Source organism: Staurois parvus, unplaced genomic scaffold, assembly GCF_062004578.1.
Source record: "Staurois parvus isolate SC_StPar_1 unplaced genomic scaffold, SC_StPar_1.0 ptg000068l, whole genome shotgun sequence".
Classification (NCBI taxonomy): domain Eukaryota; kingdom Metazoa; phylum Chordata; class Amphibia; order Anura; family Ranidae; genus Staurois; species Staurois parvus.
In genome coordinates, this window is record NW_028317864.1 from 5,696,763 (window position 1) to 5,710,731 (window position 13,969).

At 43.0% G+C, this 13,969-nt stretch overlaps 1 protein-coding gene across 2 annotated transcripts in view; it reads right to left on the reverse strand.

Moving 5' to 3' along the window:
* The window catches only part of GPR107 (G protein-coupled receptor 107), a 147,467-nt gene that overhangs the window by 11,084 nt on the left and 122,414 nt on the right, over positions 1–13,969 (reverse strand). For both annotated transcript variants that reach the window (XM_089669048.1, XM_089669047.1), the window contains exons 16-17: positions 8,617–8,700; positions 7,009–7,136 (exon numbers count right to left, since the gene is read on the reverse strand). In XM_089669048.1, the coding sequence (XP_089525174.1) occupies positions 7,009–7,136; positions 8,617–8,700 (212 nt within the window). The remainder of the gene's footprint in view (positions 1–7,008; positions 7,137–8,616; positions 8,701–13,969) is intronic.

Sequence of the window (13,969 nt, forward strand, 5' to 3'; positions counted from 1 at the left end):
CCCACTGACACAATGGGGCACTATTCTTCCCACTGACCCAAACAATGGGGCACTATTCCTCCCACTGACCCCAACAATGGGGCACTATTCCTCCCACTGACCCAAACAATGGGGCACTATTCTTCCCACTGACCCAAACAATGGGGCACTATTCTTCCCACTGACCCAAACAATGGGGCACTATTCTTCCCACTGACCCAAACAATGGGGCACTATTCTTCCCACTGACCCAAACAATGGGGCACTATTCTTCCCACTGACCCAAACAATGGGGCACTATTCTTCCCACTGACCCAAACAATGGGGCACTATTCTTCCCACTGAAACAAACAATGGGGCACTATTCTTCCCACTGACACAAACAATGGGGCACTATTCTTCCCACTGACCCAAACAATGGGGCACTATTCTTCCCACTGACCCAAACAATGGGGCCCTATTCCTCCCACTGACCCCAACAGTAGTCCATTATTCCTCCCACTGACCCAAAGAATAGGGCACTATTCCTCCCACTGATCCCAACAATGGGCCACTATTCCTCCCACGGACTCCAAAGATCAGTCACTATTCCTCCCACTGACACCAACAATGGGGCACGATTTCTCTCCCAAATATCAAAGATGAGGCATTGTTTACTCCCACTGAGCGCAGTCTGCCGCCCCCCCTCCCCCCCAAGACTGAAGGACAGTAAACTGGCCCTTTGTTAAAAAGTGTGGAGACCCCTGTTTTAGATAAACACAACGCCACTGTCTCCTCTTGTGGTATTAGGTGAGAAAATTTGAAAATTGAGAGCCAGCGCATGTCTTATCGGTACAAGAAAATTACATCAACAGAAAACCCGAACTGAGAGGTGGATCCAGAGTGAGACTCTTGTCCCATCTAGGATTACATGCCCCATCAAGATTGCTGGTGGTCACTTTGAGATATACCTCTACTGAAAATCCACTTAAAGGAAACATCTCCTGACAGAAACAAGTAGGGATGCCATTGCAGCTTCTCATTCAGTAAATGGCAGTTGCCTGGCTGTCCTGCTAACCCTTTCTTCTATAGTTTGTGAAAAACAAACTATAGATGCCGCTCACATGTGATCCCCACCCCCCTCTCAGCAAGTATTACAGCCACACTATCTCCATGATCCTGATTTGAAATTTCATTTGGTGTGAAGGGATTAATGGGAATGGATTTAAAAAACTGGCTATAAATAATAAAATGCTGAACAATTTCTTTTAATTAGTATGGACTAGGGCTGATCACAGCTACTTATCAAAGACTAATCAGTGAGGTGGAAAATCTGATATTTTCCAAATGATAGATTTCCAGCTAGTATAACAGCTCCAGTGTGTACAGGTTCCCATGATGGATTCTTAGAGGAATTCACCCTTCTATAGCGGTTCTGAAAAGCTAGCAAGTGCTTTATGTGTTTTAAAAATTACTAATCATTACATAAATCTTATTTTGTTATTCTGCCTCGTCTATGTTCTCAATTACCAAACAGCCTGTTTGAAAACAGCAGGTACCCTCCTGATTTACAGATTCCATGAGCAATAAATTGACTAAACTAATACATTGCATGGCTCTCTTTCAATCTGCTTTATTATATTTCAGTGCGCTGTGGTATTTACAGTTGTTATATATAAAAGGAGGGAAAAAACCCCAGAAATTAAAATGGAAGTAAAAAAAATAAATAAAACAAAGTGAAAACAGATTCAGACATGTGCTAAGAGGGGAATTTTGAGGCTAACAAATGTTAGAGTGGTATTAAACCCGAAACCAAAAATTTAATATTTGCAGCTTACCAATCACTAGATGTGGTGGCTGCATTAATATTCTTTTTTAAGGCTTTTCCCCTCTGCTTTCACCTGGTGATCTCCTGTATTAGGGTACCCCCACTTTGGATGAATAAGCGCAGGGGTAACCTTGGACAGCAGCATTGTTAATCTGAGGAGAGGGGTGTGGTATATGTGCTAGCAGATTTAGAAAGACTAACAAATTGAAGCCAAACTCCAGCTCACACATTAACCTCCTTGGCGGTATTCCCGAGTGTAGCTCGGGGTAACATTTCAGTACCAAGAGCGGTAACCCCAAGCTACACTCGGGAATACCAAGCGGCACTGCTCCGGCATTTGTTCTTCACTTACCTTACCCTGCGCTCCCACGATGTGTCCCCTGCAGCGTCCCCGGCCATCTCCTCCGGCCGATGCCGGCATCCGGCTTTTGTGTCCTGTCCCTGTGACGTCGGGACGTACGGGCGCCACCGGCGGCGGGAAATTTAAAAATTTTAAATAATGTAATTTTTTTTTTTTTTACATTTTACATAGTAAAACATTGCTGTCTCAACCAATTTCACATACATTTTGTCTCGAGTGCTTTGTCCTGCGCCCTGCCTGCATTTTGTCTGTTCTTTCTGCCTGGAAACTGAGGAACGTCCATGGCGTCCAAAAAGTGTCCCTTTAGGTCAAAAGCGGTTTAGATCAGCTAGAGAACAGTGATAGTAAATCAGAACCACTTGCAGAATTGAGTGATGATTTGTGGGGAAATTCGTCATCAGACACTGAAAACAATTCTGCGACTTTGCTCAGCAATGTGCGAACTTGGCGCTATATTTCAAATTTCAGTGTTTTTGGTTTGATTATATTATTGAATTAAATGTATTAATATTATATTATTATTTTTTATGATTATTTATTAAATTATAATTTATGATTTTGTGTTTAAAATTTTATCATAGCCGGGATGTTTAATAGACTCTTGTTCAGACAGATTTCAGTGAGTTATTCCTAAATATTACAGCCTACAATAAAAAAACTACATATTTCCATGCAAAATAATGGTACCGCTTTCAGCACCAAAAATCGGAAATAATCATACCGCCAGGGAGGTTAAGCAGTTCCAACAACAGTTTTTACTTCTGGGATAATGGTATTAAATAAATAAAATCTGATCATTTTAAGTACCCTTTTCAGTGGTAAATGTATTGTCGCAACCCTCTTAACTGCTACATCTGAAGGACAACTTGTCCTGTAGAAAAACATCAGACTTACTATCTGGATCACCAGATGAAAAAAAGCAAGAAAGCAAGCCTAAAAAAAGAAAACAAATGCAGCCATCACATCTAAGAATTGGTGAGCTGCAATATAATAAATGTTTGCTTTTGGGCTTAAAATAGTTGAAAAAGCTCAAGGTTTTTTACTTTCATGCATTCTATGTACAGGGCATCCAGAAAATATTCACAGCGCTTAACTTTTGCCACATTTTATGTTACAGCCCTATTGCAAAATGGATTAAATTAATTTTTTCCCCCAACATTCTACAAATAATACCCCATAATGACAACATGAAAGATGTTAATTTTTAAATCTTTGCATTTTATTAAAAATAAAAACAATATGTACGTAAGTATTCACAGCCTTTACCATGACACTCAAAATTGAGGTCTGGTGCATCCTGTTCCCACTGATCATCCTTGAGATGTTTCCACAACTTGATTGGAGTCCACCTGTGGGAAATTCAGTTGATTGGACATGATTAGGAAAGGCATAAATCTGTCTATATAAGGTCCCACAGGTAACAGTGCATGTCAGAGCACAAACCAAGCCATGAAGTCCAAGGAATTGTCCAAAGACCTCCGAGACAGGATTGTATCAAGGCACAGATCTGGGGAAGGGTACAGCAAAATTTCTGCAGCAGTGAAGGTCCCAATGAGTACAGTGGCCTCCATCATCAGTAAATGGAAGAAGTTTGGAAACACCAGTTATGTTCCTAGAGCGGGCTGCCCGGCCAAAATGAGCAATCGAGGGTGAAGGGCCTTAGTCAGGGAGGTAAACAAGCACCAGATGATCACTCTGAAAGAGCTCCAGCGTTTCTCTGTGGAGAGAGGAGAACCTTCCAGAAGAACAGCCATCTGCAGCACTCCACCAATCAGGCCTGTATGGTAGAGTGGCCAGACAGAAGCCACTCCTCAGCATACGCCAAATGACAGCCTGCCTGGAGTTTGCCAAAAGGCACCTGGGGGATTCCAAGACCATGAGAAACAAAACTCTCTGGTAAAACAAAGAACAACTCTTTGGCCTGAATGCCAAGCATCATGTCTGGAGAAAACCAGGCACTGCTCACCACCTGGCCAATACCATCCCTGCAGTAAAGCCTGGTGGTGGCACCAACATGCTGTGGGGATGTTTTTCAGCGGCAGGAACTGTGAGACTAGTCAGGATCGAAGGAAAGATGAATGCAGCAATGTACAGAGACATCCTTGATGAAAACCTGTTCGAGAGCACTCTGGACCTTAGACTGGGGCGACGGTTCATCTTTCAACAGGACAACGACCCTAAGCACACAGCCCACATAACAAAGGAATGACTATGGGCCAACTCTGTGAATGTCCTGGAGTGGCCCAGCCAGAGCCCAGACTTGAACCCGATTGAACATCTATGGAGGGATCTGAAAATGGCTGTGCACGGACGCTCCCCATCCAACCTTATGGAGCTTCTGAGAGGTACTGCAAAGAAGTATGGGAGAAATTGATTGGCAACTTCTGCTCCTTTGATGACCATGGTGCCTGGACAGACAGAACACCTCCCGAACCAGACAGGCCAGCATGCATCGTCAAAACTTTCCAGCTCATCTGAAGGAAGGATATTCTGGTATCCAGCATCTTCACCACCGCAAAGTCTATTTGGTCTAGAGAGGCAGGTGCACTGTCAGATCCAGGGACTCTCAATGCTTGTCCCAATCTAACAGGATATTGCAAGAATGATACTGGGCATATGGAACCATGCCATAGGCGATCACTGTCTTTTGCACGACTGCAGGAATTCAACCTGGGATCAAAGAGACAGGCACTTCTTCTGTCCAAACTAGTACCTTTGCCTATGCTGTAACTAGACTTAAATATTCCAGCTCCCTAGAAACAAGTTGTCCAAGTAACCAGGATTGGGGATACCCTAGGTCCCCAACAAACTCGAAATCGGAGCAAACGCTTTGGTAAACATTCAGGAGGGCCAAAAGTAAGCTGAATGGTAAAAACAAAAACTAGAAGCAGCGATCCTCTACTGTGAATTGCAGAAACCACTGGTGAGGCCAGAAAATCAGGATGTGTAGGTGAGCATCCTTGATATCTGCCGACATGCCATGAAGTCTCCCTGATGAAGCAAAGCAATCAACAACTGGGTAGACTCCATCCTAGTTTTCTGTACCTTCAAGAACATGTTGAGACCGTTGAGGTCGAGAAGAGGATCATAAACAGGTTGCAATAGAATACGTGAGTCCTCTCCCCATCTGGCAATGGTGCAATGACCCTTTGAGGCAAAGAACACCACTCTTTTTGTGTGGCTCAGAACATACCCTTGAGGACATAAAGCATGGGTTGAGAGGTAGAGGAATTGGCAAAATTCCAGTTTGCTATGTAGAAGCCCCTTTTCTCTTAAGAGGACTTTTCTCCATATCTGAAGCAAATGGGGTTACGGTTCCTTTTATGGAACTTGTACGTAGGCTTCTGCTTAGACTCCAAGGATTATAAAAGCAACTGTCCTTGGATTTCGAAGGTAGCACCGGTTTCTGACCCACAACCTACTTCTTCTTCTTTAGTGGTAAGGGCATATTTCCCCACCTCATGGATGAAGACATCCAAGGATAGTCCAAACAAGAATTCACTCTCAAAAGGCAGCCTCTTGATTTTCTTCTTGCAAAGAAGTTCTGCTGACCAGCATGTGAGTCATAGGATCCTTTTCATGTGGACAGATTGGGGTTTATTTACTAAAGCTGGAGAGTCCAAAATCAGACTCCCTTCTGCATAGAAACCAATCAGCTTCTAACCTCAGCTTGTTCAATGAAGCTTTGGCAATGAAACCTGGAAGCTGATTGGTTTCTATGCAGAAGGGAGTCTGATTTTGCACTCTCCAGCTTTAGTAAATAAACCCCATTGTGTCCAAATAGGGAAGCTGCCACATGGTGCCTTCCCGGGCATCCACTGAGAAACTCAAGGCTCTAAAAAAAATCTTCCAGGAGCTGCCATATGACAGGATCACTTGGGTCACATTCTCTGGAAAGAAGCATATGCTTTGCTCAAACTGTGAAAGCTTGGCATAATGCACTGGCTTGCTGAAGGTTAGTATACAGCATCTATGACAATAGAATGGTTTTGTAGTAGAAGATTCTGGGTGTTTAACTGGCCTGCCTGCAGTCAAGACCTTTCACCAACTGAAAATATTTGGTGCATCTTGAAATGAAAAATACAACAAAGAAGAGCCAGGCTGTTGAGCACTTAGAATTTTATATCAGGTAAGAATGGGACTACATTCCTCTCCCAAAACTCCAGCAACCTCAGTTCCCAGATGTGGTGTTAAAAGAAGAGAGGATGCTACACAGTTGTAAACATGGTCTTGACCCAACTTTTTTGAGATGTGTTGCTGCTATCAATAAACACAAAATTCCTTTTTCTTTTTCTGAAAATGGTGCACTCAGTTTAAACATTTGATATGTTTCTATCTTTTATTGTGAATAAAATAAAAGTTTATGAGATTTGCAAATCATTGCGCTCTGTTTTTATGTAGATTTTATATAGCATACCAACTTTTTGAAATTGGGGTCATACCTTAAACAGGCCTTTAAAAGAGTACCGTAACTCCACTTTTGTTGAGAAAAAAAAAACTATTCACTCCGGGTGATCAATGTACATTGTAAGAATTTTAAAAACCTTTGTTGCAGATTCCTACCTGTTTCTGCTCTGAAGAAATAGCTTTTTGTTACATCAGGTTTTGGGCAGGACAGATTCTGAATGTGAGTGACTAATTCATTTATGTGGCAGAGGATGCATAAAACCTGACATATCTTAGTTCAGTTATTCACACAAGCAGGAAATAATATTTGTGGAAACATTCTGTACACCAATTGTACAGAACCAATAGTCTAAATTCACAGTGAGCTGTGGTATAAGGAACTGCTTGTAGCAGAATAGCTGTTTCTAAAACAGTCACCCACAGGACTTCAACATCTCTGCTCCTTTCCACTTACACAGCTTCCATTTCTAGGTCATCCATGTCCTCGTCTTGTGGAAGTTGAAGGTACGGGTTGTCTGATGCTGGTCGGAATTTGTACCCGGTCAACACAATGAAGATAAATGTGGCCAATTCATCTAGTAGCTGCGAGAACAACAAAATGATCATTTTTTTACATATTCTTTACTATGTTCAGTAGTTACAAAAAAACATTAAATATTTACCACCTGCAACCAGTAGGTATTGAGATCTAAGCAACATCAGCAATTTTCTCAGAGGAGGGATACAGCCAGGAGTGTGACATAACCTTTCTCTAATAACTTTAACGAACGTTAAGGAATGCTAGGAACACACCATAATTTTTTTTTTTTTTCCGTTCAATCCAGCAGGCTGAGAGGTTGCCGTACTAAGCAATGTTAGTGTCGCAATCTTCCCTGCTGAGCTATTGTGTTCTGAAAGCGGTACTCCACCCTGCCAAAACACATTGATCAGCGCTAACAGCCATTTGCTGCCAGTGCTGATCAGATGCTGGTTTTCTAGCATGCCTTTTCGACAGAAGCCGGACATTAGACAACCTTCTGGCAGCTGGGCTGTACACATGGGCCGAATGTTGGCTGGTTCCTATTGAACAGGTCAATACTGGCCAATATTCAGTCCGTGTGTACCAGTCTTAATGAAATGTTGTCACCTCTTTGCCTATGATCCAGCCTCTTGTCAGCACACGTAAATGTTTTAGAGCTCCAATTGGTTCCTACTGTTGCTCCTCCCATTCCCAGAGTGCTGTTGTGTGGGGTATGACATGAGGTTGATAACAAGATATTATTTTTAAAGAAATAAAAGCACATTAGGTTTTTTTTTTTTTTTTATTGTTGCCTGAAGATCAGCTCAAATAGTGAATAAATGATGGAGATGATAGGTCCTAAAGGTCCAATTCCCCATCAGGTCCATCCACAAAATGTACTTTGATTGGACAGTGAATCTTGTGGTCAGATTATGATTGGTGCTAGGTATATGGTGAATGATGAACACAGTATATTGAGTATACTTCAGACTTGACAAAGGGCTGAGGACGTCATGTTTCTGGAGGACTTCTCATTTTTGTACTGTCATGCTTTTAAGATAAAAGGAATAAACAACTACTAGAAGAAAAAGGTGCTGTACAAGCCCTCTGTGCAGATCACATACCTGAAGAGAAGAGCAGTTCCAGAACATACCTTTAAGCCTCATTCACATGACCACATCAGCCATGGTGCAGCAAGTATGCAGTGAACATCTGCAGACAAGAGCCAGGTGTGTGTAGACAGCCACAGATGGGAAGCCTGTGCAAAATGACAGGTGGACAGCAGCCGCAGCAGTCTACTGATGTTTGGATGTAATTTCACAGTCAGTGATTACCTAGACTGTGGATCCTCCCTTGATGCAAGCTACTTGCATCCTCTTTTACATATGACGTATAGTTCCCTCTTTAATGTATAAACTCAGAAAAACGCAGTTTCATGTAAGAGATATTATATGTTCTTAGAAGACGATTTAATACTGGAGTGCAAAAAAGCCAACGATCCAACCCACCCACTCTATAAAGTACGTTTTCCGACCAGCAGCATTCACGCGGTTACTGGCTTACCTCATACATCCATTTCCATTTGAAAGGGACTGCGACCTTGATGAAAATGGCAATGATTCTTGTGAAGTAGATGAAGCAGACAATCTGTGACAGAAAGAAGTGAGAAAATTGAGATACGACCCTGCTATTTAGAATACTGAGGCCCATTCTATCTGTATATTGCGCATCACTTGGCGTGCAGAGCTGTCTATCCAAAATCCCCCCCCCACCTCCTGATTCCTCTTGACAGCAACCTGCCATCTCTGCGAAACACATGTCAGCCTGCAGATCTGGGATTAATCTGGCTGAGAGGAATTTATGGCACCCACTTAATATATCGCTCTGTGAGCTGCAGGTTATTATGTCTGCATCTCAAGCACCCAAGGCCATCTCTTGGATAGATTAATCTAATGCAATTACTGTAGGAGCCGACTATCTATTCATTCACCCGCCCAGCCAGCTATCAATTCTCATTCACCAGGGGACAGTAACATCCTCAGCAACAGTTTAAAGATCTGGTGGGTGTCAGCAGCAAAGTAAGGCGGTCACATTCATAGCTTATATGTGACAAAGAATCACAGGAGAGCTTGTCTGCATGTCAGTTCAACTGGCACAGGACAGATCCCCAATTCACCAATAAACAGGAAAATCTTCATCTTTTATACTGCACATACATACTGCCGTTTCCTGCCAATTGGAGGCACTTTCAACCAGCTTTTACAAATGTGATGGGACAAATTAATCCAACCTACTACAGACAGTTTACATTTATATCTGTACAGCAGGAGCGGTGGTATGTTGCATCAATCCATTTTATTGCTTTTAGAATGGACTGAAGAAGCTGGTTGAAGAACATGGTTTAACCAGTTGCTGAACACAGATAGCCGAATGACGGCTACACTGCGGCCGGCCAGTTCTGGTAGGGCGTCATATGATGTCCTCCCAGAACGCGCCCGGGGGCGCGCACCCGGCGATTTCCGTGATCGTTGTGTTCTATGGACACAGCTGATCACGTGAGGTGGTAAAAGGCCAATCACAGTGGCCTTTTACCACGTGATCAGCCGTGTCCAATGACACGCTGATCACAGGGATATGCAATTGCCGGTTCTCGGCTGCACTTTCCTCACACTGTCAGATAGTGAGGAAAGTACTGCCGAGAACCGGCAGTTGTTAGAGCAGGGATCGGCACCGATCATCAGGGCACTGATGATCAGTGCCCTGATGATCAGTGCCCAGCAGTGCCACCCACCGGTTCCGCCCACTTGTGCCCAGCAGTGCCACACACCTGTGCCCAGCAGTGCCATCCAGAAGTGCCACCTACCTGTGCCCAGAAGTGCCACCCACCTGTGCTCACCCACCTGTGCCCACCAGTGCCACCCACCAGTGTTGCCAGTCAGTGCCACCAGTCAGTGCCCAGCGGTTGTGCCAGTCAGTGCCCAGCAGTTGTGCCAGTCAATGCCTAACAGTGCCCACCAGTCAATACCTAGCAGTGCCGCCAGTCAGTGCCCAGCAGTGATGCCAGTCAGTGCCACCTATCAGTGCTGTCTATCAGTACCCATCATCAGTGCCGCCTATCCCTGCCACCTCATTAGTGCTGCCCATCAGTGCCGCCTATCAGTGCCCATCAGTGCTGCCTATCAGTACCCATCAGTGCTGCCTCATCAACGCACATCAGTGAAGGAGAAAAATTACCTGTTTGCTAAATTTTATAATAGAAACAAAGAAACTTTTTTTTTTCAAATTTTTTGCACTTTTTTTGTTTATAGTGCAAAAAGTAAAACACCCAGCGACGAGTAAATTCCACCAAAAGAAAGCTCTACTTGTGAGAAAAAAAAATGATAATAATTTCATATGGGTACAATCTTGCATAACCACGCAATTGTCAAAGTGCGACAGCGCTGAAAGCTGGCCTGGTAAAGAAGGGGGTATAAGTGCCCGGTAGGCAAGTGGTTAAAAGATAAGTTTACCTTTGGGAACATGTTACATATTCCACCAGTTGCTAGGGTGGAACATGCAACATGTTCCTGATCCTGCAATCACCACCCGCTGCCCCCCTTCCCTGTGACAGAAGTACAGGGAAAAGTTCCCCATACTAGCAGTCAGTTTTCAAAAATAGCGCGGCCGTGCGTGGCTCTGCACACATGCCTACGTCATTCATTCACAGTGTACTGTGAATGAGCTACAAGTCCCGGCAGCCTTAACGGCTGTCAGCATTTAGTTCTCAATGAACTACCATGGCTCTGTGAACACCATGGTAACTCATTGAGTCTTCCTGCCAGCAAGTATAGGCTTGTCCGTACGGGATGTACCAGCAAGCAGATACAGTAACAGTGTGCAGGAGACCTGCATGGCATCAGCTGGTGAAATGCTTTACAGGCTCCTAATACAAAAAATAGTAAATGCACATTTTTTTACCTGCAAAAAAATGTGCATTTACAATTTTTGGTGTAAAGGTGATCCCTTAAATTGCCAGATGGCCACCGTTAGGCATAAACTTTTATTCAGTAGTCATTGTTAGAGAAAACCTGCACAGGGAGAAATACTTGGTTGTCAAAACTTTTATATATGCAGGTCATGGATCTAGAACAAGCATTCAGCAAGTGATATTAACCACTTCCTGTCCGGACACTTTCACCCCCTTCCTGACCAGGGCAATTTTCAGCTTTCAGCGCTATCACACTTTGAATGACAATTGCGCGGTCATGCAACACTGTACCCATTTGAATTTTTTCCCATTTTTTTGAGACAGATAAAGCTTTATTTTGGTGGTATTTATTCACCGCTGGGATTTTTATTTTTTTTACTATGTAAATGAAAATGTCCAAAAATTTTGAAAAAAAGTGTTTTTTTTAATAAAACTTTGCAAATAAATAATATTTCATCATAAATCTTGGCCAAAATTTATTCCGTTATTTTTTTAGTAAAAAAAAAAAATCCAAATTAGTTTATAACCAAAAATTATAATTTTTAAACATTTTTTTTTACATTTTAATTTTATTTTTTTATATTATTTTGTATTTTTATTTTTACATACTGTCACCCTAGCAGTACAGTGTCACCATGGTGACACTGTACTACTTGTGGGGGGTGATGAAGATTTTTTTTTTTTTTACACTGATTGCTTTTACACCCATATAGGATGTAAAAGCAATCATTTCGCTTTCTCTCTGTCTGCATTCTTGCAGTCATTGAGAAGTACTGAGTGAGCTGTGATTGGTCACAGCTTGTCACATGGTACAAGGCTGTTGTGAATAGCCTTGTACCATGTGACCTCTGTGATCATTCACAGATTTCACACGTAGTAAGCAATGATGTCACAAGTGACATCTTGCTTACTACTTTGCATGTGATCACTGATTCGCCAATCAGTGATCACATGATCGGGACCTCGTACAGAGGTCCCGTCCGACGATCGGTGTTTCACTGTGTCCGGAGGACACAGCGGGCACCGGATCGCGGTGCTGCGCACTCCCAGGGAGCGCGCAAAGCTAGAAAATGCGGGTGCCGTTTATGAACGGCAACCCGCCCCTGGACTGCCACCGCCCTGCCGTTTATCAACAGCAGGCGGACGGCAAGAGGTTAAGACTATGTAAGAACTATTGGAGCTACACATTTGTTTGGAGTCAGTGACTCAAATATTAATTATGTCACGAGATCAGATGTAATTCAGTTGTGTCACTCTTGTGATCCAGACGGTCCTGCCAGACAGCTTAATCAGGCTGATTTTTTGTCTCTTTACTCTGCTAAAGTGGTTTTAAAACCAAAAATGTAATATATTGTAGCCTAACAACTCTTAGATGTGATTGCTTTCTTTAGGCTTTTTTTCCTTTATTTTCATTTGGTGATCCATCCAGTAACACACACTTCCCTTCTAAGTGTGCCTCCAGTCTGGATAGAGGGGCAACAGACACATCTTTGCACAGCAGCACTGTCCATCTGGGGGGAGGGTAGTTTTAGGTGCACTAGCAGCTTTTGATGGAGTTGGCTAAGAAATTGAACCCAAATTCCTGCTAACACTTTTTAACCACTTGCCTACCGGGCACCTTTACCACCTTCGTGCCCAGGCCACTTTTCAGCCTTCAGTGCTATTCCATTTTTAATGACAATTGCGTGGTCATGCAACACTGTACCCATATGAAATTTGTATAATTTTTTTCCACACAAATAGAGCTTTCTTTTGGTGGTATTTAATGGCCACTGGGGTTTTTCTTTTTTGCACTATAAACAAAAAAAGAGCACAACATTTGAAAAAAAAAAAAAAGTTTTTCTTTGTATCTATTATAAAATTTTGCAAACAAGTAATTTTTCTCCTCCACTGATGTGCGTTGATGAGGTTGCACTGATAGGCAGCACTGATGGGCACTGACGAGGTGGCACGGATAGGCAGCACTAATAGGCTGCACTGATTTGTCTTTTTTCAGCCAGACTAATTATGTAACTATGATGAGGCTGCACTGATATGTAGCAATGATGAGCACTGACAGGCGGCACTGCTGGGTGGAACTGATGATCAGTGCTCTGATTATCAGTGCGGATATCCTTTATGACATTTGCCGGTTATCGGCAAAACTTTCCTTGATGAAAGTGTTGCCGATAATCCTCAACTGTATTGGACACAGCTGATCACGTGTTAAAAGGCTGCTGTGATTGGTCTTTTACTTAGTCATGCGATCAGCTGTGTCCGTGGGACACAGGGATCACTGACAGTGCCGGGGGCGCTTTCTGGGAGGACATCATAAGACGTCAAGGTGAGCCCAGTCTTCATACAAAACATCCTTTAAATGAGGCTGTATAGGGAAGGAATAATAATCTTGTGGCGACCGCCACAATCCAAATCCTTAGACCTTTGGAGAAGAGGACTCGGGAAGTGGTAATTTCAAATCAGTTAGTGCAACTTCTGGGAGAAAACTCACAAAGGCCTTTTTGGGTCTCAAATAAACCCTGACTCTGGAATTCTTCAGGAGTAGATTTCTCAGATGAGGATTCTTCTGTGTCCCCTTCTACTAAAACATTTTCATCATCTTCTACCTCATCCTTCATTAGTTCCTCCTCTGTTAATAAAGGAGGGAGGATGATGGGTGACGTGGGGTGCAGGCGATGCACTGTGCCTCTGGTCAATAGAGAGGTGCCCATTGCTCTGGGAGTGTGAAGAAGTTGGCATCTGCATACCCAGAATCCTCCATGCTCCCAGAAGATGAAAAGGTCTATGTGTAGGCATCCATAAATGCATGTATTAAGATTATATATTGCTTATATTAGATTTAGAAAGAGGAAAGCTTTACTTTGAACTGTAACTCCAACTTAAAGTGTTACTAAACCCAGGACCCTGCATTTACTATATCTGGTCTCTCATAGTACACAGAACATGGAAGTG